Source organism: Vigna unguiculata, chromosome 9, assembly GCF_037176805.1.
Source record: "Vigna unguiculata cultivar grain cowpea cultivar isolate G323 ecotype 2 chromosome 9, ASM3717680v1, whole genome shotgun sequence".
Classification (NCBI taxonomy): Eukaryota; Viridiplantae; Streptophyta; class Magnoliopsida; order Fabales; family Fabaceae; genus Vigna; species Vigna unguiculata.
The window spans coordinates 28,964,831-28,975,365 of NC_140800.1; the positions used below are offsets into that span (position 1 = coordinate 28,964,831).

General features: G+C 36.1%; 1 protein-coding gene across 2 annotated transcripts; it reads left to right on the forward strand.

Annotated features, from left to right (window-relative positions):
• The first annotated feature begins 555 nt into the window (after positions 1-555).
• Positions 556-7,958, forward strand: LOC114164378 (ultraviolet-B receptor UVR8-like). 2 transcript variants are annotated; one of them, XM_028049028.2, is made up of 12 exons: positions 556-846; positions 1,056-1,242; positions 1,831-1,977; positions 2,739-2,820; positions 3,908-4,063; positions 4,339-4,512; positions 4,853-4,924; positions 5,496-5,567; positions 5,688-5,809; positions 6,747-6,832; positions 6,996-7,048; positions 7,444-7,958. In XM_028049028.2, the coding sequence occupies exons 1-12, from the start codon at positions 756-758 to the stop codon at positions 7,528-7,530; spliced, it is 1,329 nt and encodes a 442-aa protein (XP_027904829.1). In that variant the 5' UTR covers positions 556-755; the 3' UTR covers positions 7,531-7,958. The 2 variants fall into 2 exon arrangements, with proteins under 2 accessions (XP_027904829.1, XP_027904830.1); XM_028049029.2 differs by having other exon boundaries at positions 564-846; positions 5,691-5,809.
• Positions 7,959-10,535: the final 2,577 nt, after the last annotated feature.

Consider the following 10,535-nt stretch of genomic DNA (forward strand, 5'->3'; position numbering starts at 1 on the left):
GATTGTTTAAATTAAAATGGGTTGTGGGTTAGCTCATTAACCCGAATCAAACCCACCTGACCTGTGGATTAAATGAGCTAAACCCATTTTAGTTCATAACCACTAAAATTTTTTATTTTTCGACCCAGTGGTAAGTCAGGTTGGCTCACAGGTTCCAACCCATTTTGACATGTTTAATTTTGATTTTCTTTTATGAAAGATTTGTAAATACGTTTGTTTATGTTTTTATGAATTATGTTAAAATTACATCGAAAGACTTTGAAAGAAACTTTTTATATAAATACAAAAATCTCTTATTCAAAGGAAGACTTCAATTCTTTAGGTTGAAGTACATAAACTCTAAGCTAAAAGAAGGAAGGACTTAAATTTTAATAAATGATAGATAATATCTAACATAATATGCTTGTGAAAGGGTATGAAGGGAAGAAGGGGATATAGGGGTAAGAGAGTGGTGACCACACACAGAAGACAATAGTGTGGCAAGCAAAGAAAGTGAAAAAGAAGAAAAAAAAATGGTTGGCCGTGCTGACAAGCACACTTCCACATGGGTCCCACCGCACATTCAATTCTCCGCCTTCGTTTCTCCCTTCTCTCACCTGATTGTACCCTTCTTCATTTTTCTCTTCTTCACCCTCTCTCTCTCTCTTCCACTGGTCCCATCAATGTTGTAAACTCCTTTCTCTGCTTTTTCTTCTCCTCACTTATTTCCCCTCATTCAACCACACACCAACACCTGTCACTCATTCACCACTCTCATGACGCAATCCCAATCCACCGCCGCTACTTCTCCTCCCTCTCGCGTCCTCCTCATCTCCGCCGGCGCCAGCCACTCCGTCGCTCTTCTCTGTAGTCTCCTTCTCCCTCGTCTTTCTATTTCTATCCACAACAACACTTTTCAATTCATTTTCATGCTTACACTCTAAATTAGTTTATGATTGGGTCAACACTTGAATGGGATGAGATGAAATCCTAGTTCAAAGTTTTTTTTTCTTTTTTTAATTTTGACTTTTTCTTTGTGTTCGTGTGTGGTTTGGTTTTGGTTTGATCCTGTGCAGCTGGGAGTGTTGTGTGCTCGTGGGGTCGCGGAGAGGATGGACAGTTAGGCCATGGTGACACCGATGATAGGCCTTTGCCTACGCAACTCAGTGCATTGGATGCTCGAGAAATAGATTCCATTGCTTGTGGAGCTGATCACACCCTTGCCTACTCCGAGTCACGGAATGAACTCTATAGTTGGGGATGGTCTGCAATTCATCCTTTAATATACTCATTAATGCACTCTTTCTTGCTTCTCTGTTGTTTCTTATTATGGGATCAAGCTTGTTTATTTGTGGATCCTTTGATGTGGGACTAGTTTCAGCTTCAAATGATGTTACTTGACCTAGCATTGGTCTTTAATAGTTACTATAAGAGTAAAAATGTCGGTTTACTTGGTTCTTTCTTTCAAGACTTTTATATTACGTATAGTTGTGAGTTGTACTAGTCGTCATAAAGTTAATATTTTGAAAGAGATGGGTTTTATTTTAAGATTAAATTAGTATCCATTGTCTTTCTTTGTCATATCTCTGCATTTGTCACTTCTTTCTCAGTACAAGGGGATGCCACCTTTTTTTATTATTTTGGGTTAATTGATTATTAAAAGACAATTTTTCTAATTTTAGGCGGTCTCTTTGTAATTTTCCATGAGAGGTGGATTCAAGTTTACTTGCTGTTAATCACCCTTCTATTTCTGATTTTTCTTTTTGTTTTTATGAATAATAGTGTTTTGTATATGGTTGTCTTTGTTATTCTTAAATACTCAAGCAGATCAAATTTGGTTGGTTTTTCTAGGGGTGATTTCGGAAGGTTGGGTCATGGTAATTCTAGTGATTTGCTCATTCCTCAGCCTATTGTAGCATTACAAGGTTTAAGGATAAAGCAAATTGCCTGTGGGGATAGTCATTGTCTGGCAGTTACCATGGAAGGCGAGGTTCAGAGGTTTGTATTTCTCGAACAAAATTTTAGCGTTCTCTCGGTTCTGACAGTTTTTTTATGCATATTCATATACTAATTACTTTTCCCGGTTGTGTATGTTGAGTGCAGTTTTGTAATGATTGCTGATTCCTTGGCCTGATTTTTAATTTCAATCTTTTGTCTTCTCAGTTCACCGAAAGAGTAGTCAAATAGAATATTTGATACCGGAACAGAAAGAATTTTAATTACCTGAGTAACTGTATGGACTTCGTATGCAATGGAGGGGCTTTTTTGGTTAAACAACTTTAGAAACACACATACACACATAAAGGTGCTTTTATAGTTGAAAAGAATGATGTTGAACTTTTTTCTCAAGTTATCGTGGAGGTAAAACAATTTATGGGCATGTCATAAGTTATTTTCATAAGCTCTTCCAAATGCTTACACAAGTGTTTATATCATAAGATAAGTCTTAATAAACTGTAAATAACTTCTTCCAGACAAACCTCGATCTGCTACCTTGAAGATGGTACAGGCATCTGGTTTTAGTACTCAAGGTTGAATTCTCACTTGTTACACTCATTTTTTAATTCACATTCTTTTTTAAAAGGTACAAATACCTATAGAAATCCTTGTTTTATTCTGTGAGGCTGATGACCAGTTTTTTTATTTTTAAAACTATACCTTGATTTGCTAGCCAGCTGTCATCTGGTTCATCACAAATTTGGTTGTTTTATTATCACTTCCTCTTTAACTCTTGTGTTATTATTTCCCTCTTATTGAAGTTGGGGGAGGAATCAAAATGGTCAACTTGGACTTGGTACGACAGAAGATTCTCTTGTGCCACAAAAGATTCAAACATTTCAGGTACCTATTTCAAAGACATTCATCGAGGTTATCTGTGATAAATAAAAGTCTATGATCAAGTTATCAAGAATCAATACACAATGATAGGTTACTTCTACCATATATTTAATTACTACTCTTTTACCCTCTTTTTGAATCAATTTAAAAAGCATGCAGTCTCTCTACATTTGATGGGACTCAGGACAGAAGAATAAAGAAAGCCAAGAAGCGAGAGAAAATAATTGGATTAGTTAGATGGAATAACACAATTAAATCTGTTAAGTGTGGTTCATACTTGAGAGTAATAAGAGCAGGGGCGTAGCTTGAAATGGGTAAAGGGAAGAAGAGAGGGCTAGTCTTTTGGAATCCATTTGTTGAAGGAGTAAATTGGAAGGAAAATTCTCTCCTTTTTCCGCTTGTTGTTCAACTACGTTCTCAACAACACTACTATTTCTTTTCTCCCTATTTCCCAGTTCTGTTTCTTGATCTTCTATAACACTCCACCCTGAAAATATGTATCAGCCCTTCAGGCCTTAGACTGCCCAAAGCTTCCTCCGAATTGGTCCTTACTCTTCTCTCCATCATCCCCTCTTTCTAACATTTCCCCACGCCCATAATCATGCAGAATCATACCCTTAATTCATCAGGTATCCTTCATAGTACTATCCCCATTCTCTCCACTAACCAATTTCCCACTGTATCATTTAATTCAAATCGATAATGTTTTTCATTGCTCCTGTTGACTTTGTTGCCCCCATTCTCTCCCTTCAACTTTATAGGTTGAATAGTAGCAGTTTTGATGTTTACTTCTACCACTTCACTAGCCTTGTTCTTTTTCTTTTGGTAATAAATCTTGAAACTGAGTGGTAGATAATTTTATCAATCAATCTTCTAATTCTGATCTTCTGGGAGAACATCAACAGTTTTTCATTTCAGAAGTATCACCTACTTTAAAATAATGGAAGGGAAAAGTAGCTAGATCAACAACAAAATAAAGCAATACTCTCGTCATGAAATAATGCTAAGATATTATTTTATTTATTCATTGATAGTTATAATGCATCAAAGAATAATCCCATTAAGAATTGGCTCATGTATTATATTGTAGGAAGTACCTATCAAAATGGTTGCTGCAGGCGCAGAACACAGTGTAGCTATTACTGAAAACGGAGAACTGTATGGATGGGGTTGGGGCCGATATGGAAATTTGGGGTTGGGAGATAGAAATGATCGCTGGATTCCTGAGAAAGTTTCTTCTATTGATGTATGTCCTCAATCTGGTATCATCTTACCTTTCCTGATTAGACGCTGATCGTATAAGGAATATGTGTAAATGGAATGTATGTGATTTGATATTGTTTAATTTCTGAAAAGTTTTCTTGCTGTTTAATAGAAGCAGCAGCATTTCCAGGTTTTTGATTTTTTGTGTGATTTGTCTGGATAATATTGTTAAGATTCATGTACAATTGATGTACATGCATACTAATGGATGGAGAAGTTATTTATTTTACTGCCCTTTTTTTGTCGTTTACATTACAGTGTGACAAGATGGTCATGGTTGCTTGTGGTTGGCGGCATACAATATCTGTTTCATCTTCTGGTGGCTTGTACACATATGGGTGGAGCAAATATGGCCAACTAGGTCATGGAAATTTTGAGGATTCTCTTGTGCCTCACAAGCTTCAAGCCCTGAGTGACGAGTTAATCTGTCAGGTAAGTCCTTTAATTTTATGCTGTGTTGGTGTTTTCATAGAAATTTCTTGTATTTTTTGGATGCATTGGCATATCGCTTTGCTCTGCTATTTTAGTGGCTTGTATCTTCCTCCTGTCTCATTTTTTTATGTTAATTTTTCTCTGGTAGGGAAAAGATTGGAAATATTTCTCACCTATGGGTTCCACCTTATGTGTTGTGTGTTTACTAAGGACAAGAAAAAATTGTTCTAACAAAATTTTGTGCTACCCTGAAACCTTGCACACTGGGAGCAATAGTATATTTGTTGTTAGATATATAGCTCTTTTGTTTGTCTCTTGACTTGGCTTGGACTTTCTTCAGGTATCAGGTGGATGGAGGCATAGTATGGCACTTACATCTACTGGACTACTCTATGGATGGGGTTGGAATAAGGTTTGCAATAAATTTTTATCCTTCCATGTTCATGTGACAGTATTATAATGTTAAGACATGACCTCCTATTACAAAGGTCTATGAAAGAAGAAACAAGGGAAAAAGGAAAAATACAGCTGGTTGTTTTAATTCAAACAGCTGTAAAATATGTTGGTAGTTAATTTTGTTGTTGCGTTGGGAAGCTTGTGTGTGTGTGTGTATATATATATATATAGGTGTGTTTTGGGGAGTATGAGAAAATTAGTTGATTAGGGGAGGCTTTCTGGACCCTCGAAGTGCCAGTGGTTTATCTGTGAACTTTTGAAACTTCTATACAAATTTTTCAGAGTCCGTGTTTGTGAGTTCTTTCCCTTCTTGAGTTTCTAATCCAGTTTACTTATTATTTATGAACATAGCAGAGGATACATTAGGTGTCTGCTTAAAGAATGCACATTTATGTGCAGACAACTAAATATTCTACTATATAAAAAAAAAAAAAACTGTATAAGACTTTATTCTCTTTCTGCACAATAACAAGTTTTTTATCATTGACGAGTTTGGAAAATTGTTACCTATTTTCCTTCGATTGTAGTTTGGACAGGTTGGTGTCGGTGACAATGTTGATCGCTGCTCTCCTGTACAAGTGAAGTTCCCCCATGATCAGGTACTTGAAACTGGATTCTTCCCTTTCTTTCTTTCATTTGGAATGTTTCAATTTTGCATCATACCGTCAATGTCTTTCTTTAAGCAATCCACCGACTATTCTATATATTTTTTTACATAGCAGAAAATAGTCCAGATCTCATGTGGGTGGAGGCACACAATTGCTGTAACTGACAAGAACAATGTATATTCTTGGGGAAGAGGAACAAATGGCCAACTTGGGCATGGGGATACCATTGACCGGTAATTGCATGTACAACCTGAATAAATTTGTTAGGACTTTCAGGCATGCATTCATCTTTCCCGGAATTTTCTTCTCTTCATATGTTTTCTGAAGGCACATAAGAGATTTTCTTACTTTGGTCATAAAAGTATATTTGATAGGGGAAACAATTTTTTGTTGGTAGTGTTGAGTTGTTTTGGGGTTTATGACTTAAGAGATATTCTTACTTTGGTCATAAAAGTGAGTTTGATAGGAGAAACAATTTTTTGTTGGTAGTGTTGAGTTGTTTTGGGGTTATGACTGCACTGAGATTTGAACCTCTGATATGCAAATGACCCAACTTATTACCAGCTGACTCTAAGTGGCTTGTTATTTTTCCTAATTAATTTCTTCAAACAAGACCTTTAATCTGAAACAAATTAATTATTCTGATGAAACTTTTGAAGTGATTCTATAGATCAACTGGAAGTAGAGTCTGATATCATCATATTTGTAATGGCTGCTCTTTCTAATCTGTTAGATTTTGGATCAGTGATCTTGGTTCTGAAATTATTACGATTGGCATTGGGTGTGTAATGACACCTTTGAAGTGGATGGTCTAATTCTGACCGCGGTTGAGAAAGCAAAAACTAGCTTGTATAATGTAGCTGTACAGGGTATCCTTGTTAACTATCAGAACTGAGCTTCATATTGCTACATTCGTTGCACCACCTTGGTTCCCTCTTGGTGCCCTATTCATTTTATATCAAATTATTTATTTTCAGTCATGGACATTTGAATATGGCCTTGTGTATCTTTTATTCATCCTGGAAAAAGTCATTAGTTTTGGTGGCAATTATGACCATGTTCGTCTAAGAATAATAAGTTATATAGCTAATCTAAATCATTAATTGGAAACATTGTTTTGGGTAATTTGTGCATTTGATTACATGTCTTGATATGATTTTATTCTTTTAGGAATTCTCCAAAGATTATTGAAGCTTTGAGTGTGGATGGATCTTCAGGGCAGCAAATAGAATCCTCTAACACTGATCTTTTGTCAGGTGCTTTGTTCTGCTCAATACTCATCAGTAATATTGTTCCGTTGTTTTCAGCCATTAATGATGATACCATTTAGTAGTGTAATTTGGATTCACATATTTTATTTTTAATCATTCTTAAAGCAATCTGGCATCGTGATAGCTCTGTTGTTTTCTCCTTAAACAGGGAAAAGCGGTGCCTCCTTATCTGAGAGGTATGCAGTTGTTCCGGATGAAACTGTAAGTGTCACGTTTCAGCTTGCATTATTTGTTTACACTGGGGCTAAAGGCGACTTGTATATGTGACAATTAGTATTGAAAGCTAGAAAGAAAATGGTCATTTCAACCTGTTAGGATTACGAGAAACACAGGAGTGAACTTGGTCCTTTTGACTGGGTATGAGGAGTAGTTATTGCATTACCATAGTGTCTAGACGTACATCTAATCAAATGCTAAAAGATCCATGAAAATAATAGTCTGTTGGAATATGTTAGATTTAGTTTAGTATTATCTTAATCTTTCTGATTGGTTGTGTCTATAAGCACGTTGTTCACACAGAAATTGCTTTCGAATGAGAGCTATGGCCTTGAAGATTAGAAAAGCTTATTATGTCACCAACATGTATGATTTGACAGGTCTCAGGACAAACTGCTAGTTCGAGCAACGGAGATAGGCTTGATATCAGTGTCCCTGAAAGTGATGTGAAACGGATCCGAGTTTGATGTGCCAGATTTCCCTTAGGCTGCACGCTATTGATGTCTCTGCCTCATCAGTTCACTGGAGCCACTCAGAGGCCACTAGTTATTTGGCTTTCACCATAGTAATTGTAAATTGTAGCCATATGAGAAATAACAGCAACATATTCTTTAATACACTTGTTTTAGCACGCTCTTCACTCTTGGCTAAAATTTGTTGAGACTCAGGACTTAAGAGTGATACTTGTGATATAAAAATGGAGACCCCATGTTGTTTTGTGAGTCCTAACAAATTTCAGCTAATATCGTGTCATAAAAGTATATTAAAAAATATGTTGCAAACATTCAGGAAAGAGAGAGTGTGAGAAGCATTGCATATGATCTCCTTATTATATGTATTTACCAAACATATATACATTTAGTGTATCCTAATTTAAAATTTTATTTCAAACTGATTTATGGTGCTGCGATGTCACTTGTTCATTCTAATAAACGTCTGCACGATCTATTATTCTAAGGTTTAGAATTGCGACATGATCAATGCTATGCAGAAAGGTGGAAATGGTGCACATGCTAAGAATTGCCACTTGCTGCCTAGATTGAGACTTACAAATCTTCGACTCAGAATTGACTGGTGAATTTACATATATGATGGGCATGTTTGGAGAAATTTATTACGAAACCAAACACTAAAATAATAGAAAAAGGTACAAGTTAAAATTAACTTATATGTAAACTAATTTGTGAAGTTTTTTTTTTGTGTTATTTGTCTATTGTTTTTAATTTAAGTATAATGGCAACTCCTTAGTTAAGGGGTCAATCACAAGAAATATGGTTAAGCGTATTCAAGAAGAGTTGGATTCATCTGTTAAAGATGGGTCCAAACTCTTGTTCTTGTGGATTACCTTGAAGAATTCTTAATAATATAGATTTATTTTGGACTCCATATTATAGGCTTTGTAGTGTAAGATTTGTTTTGGACCTTGTATTATGGTTCAAGTAGCATAGGATTTTTAGGCTTAAGAAAGCCCATGAGTGAAGCGCATATTTGTTTGACTTTTGAAGTCAATGATGCCAACTTGGTAGCTTAGAAGGTAAGGAAGAGACTTATCATCTTTGGGAGAGAGTGGTCGTGTGACATGCATTCATTGGACAGTTTTCTCGTAGTGGCCACATGATGTTCTAGGAATAGAGAATATTTTTTCTCCTTCTTGAGTGATCACATGACACTCTAGAAATAGAGAGTATTTTTCAACCTTCTTGAGTGGCCAGATGACAAGGTAGGAATGAAGAATATTTTTTCACCTTCTTGAGTGGCCGCATGATACTCTAGGAATAGAGAGTATTTTCCACCTTCTTGAGTGGTCACATGTCCTCCTTCTATTGGAAAGGATTTATGCCTTAGCCTCCAAGCTAGCCAAGTTAGAGTTTTTAGGGTTTTGCATTTCCAAATTTGGAGACACCTTAAGCTATAAATAGAGGTGTCTCTCCCCTTGTAAATCCACTTTGAGATTAGTAGAGTTATGCTGCCAAATTATTTTTGTGCTTACACACTTACTTATCTGCAAAGTCTTGGTTAAAGCATCCCATGTAGTCTCCTCTAGCCACCCTTCCCTGAGTGTTGGCCTTGCCTCACTTGAGAGCACCTAAGCACACCATTTTACCCATTCTCACCATGAAACTAAGAGCCTCCAACCTACATCATCCTTGCTCATCTCAATGGATATCTTTTTCATGCTTTGAATGCACCTAACTTGAGGAGGGAGTCATCATTTGGTATTAAGAGTTTTGGTCATCTTAGTCTTCAAGAGCTAAGTTCTTTGGTTCCTCCATTTTACCATTTCCGCATTGTCCATTTTAAGTGTTTTCTTGTCTTGATTTTCACCATCATAGTTCTTATTAGGCCATATGGCTTAAGAAACTGTACCATGGTCTGCTTTGTGCTTTTTCATTTTATTGAGTCTTCTTTCATTTTATGTTTTAGTCATATATATTGTTTTGAGTCATTTTATTTTTACATCCTTCCATATTATCTAAAGTCGTGTATAATTCATATATGTCATAAACTCCATGTCTAGCATTTTTATGTCTCTTTGAGCTTGTTGTTTTACACATCTTATATGAGCATATCCTCGATCATCTCGACCAAAAGACTCCTTAGACAAAAAAGATGAACGAATAACATTATTACCTTGAAAGTTAGAACGAACATCAAGGTGAAAAGCATGAAGAAAAAAAAAAGGTAAAAATAATAGACTAGCCTCACTCCTATTTATAGAGGGTGTACGATATAGGTTGTACAGTCTTAAAGAAGACTGCACAATTGCTACAACATTTGAGATTTCTAAACTTAATTGACCAATTGGTGCCAACGGAATAACTCGGAATAAGCAAGTTTTCAATTAAAATTTCTCATCATAATTAAGGAAATTGTGTAACACTCCATTTAATTTAATAAACGAAATTAAAGGAAGCGTCACACTAAATAATATCTTAGCGCAGTCTCAGAGTTTAAACACCACTCCTTACAACCCAAGGCACACCAAGATGCCCAAAAAGAAACAAGTTCTAAAGTTTAATAGGATCATATAGAAATCTAAAAGACAAACTAGTACATGGGTCGTATCCCTAAAGAAGAGCCTAACAAGAACATGAAGTCCGACCCAAGTAGACTATGCAGCGGAATCATCTCCCCCTGTTGACCACGAGTACCTCTCGCATCTGCTCTCATCAATAAATTGATGATCATCGCAAGAGTAGAAGAACAACATACAGAGCAATCAAACAAGCAAAGGGTAAGCTAGAGCCAAAAAGATTTTATCATACAATCAGATATACTTTAACAGTCCAATATACGTATATCATCCAAGCATGTTATGACCTTCAAATCAATATACTAAGACTCGACTCGACTCATCTGGATACATATAATCTGGTCGAATTCAGCGGATGCTTGCACTTATGGTGGATACCTCTGCTCACCCCCGAGTTGCTCACCCCCGAGCTATGTGTTACAAATGTTACAATGAATC

Coding starts and splice junctions, on each gene's coding strand:
- LOC114164378 (XM_028049028.2), top strand. CDS start 756: ATGACGCAATCCCAATCCACCGCCGCTACTTCTCCTCCCTCTCGCGTC. Junction 1,243..1,830: donor GAACTCTATAGTTGGGGATG/GTCTGCAATTCA, acceptor TGGTTTTTCTAG/GGGTGATTTCGGAAGGTTGG. Junction 5,568..5,687: donor TGAAGTTCCCCCATGATCAG/GTACTTGAAACT, acceptor TTTTTTACATAG/CAGAAAATAGTCCAGATCTC.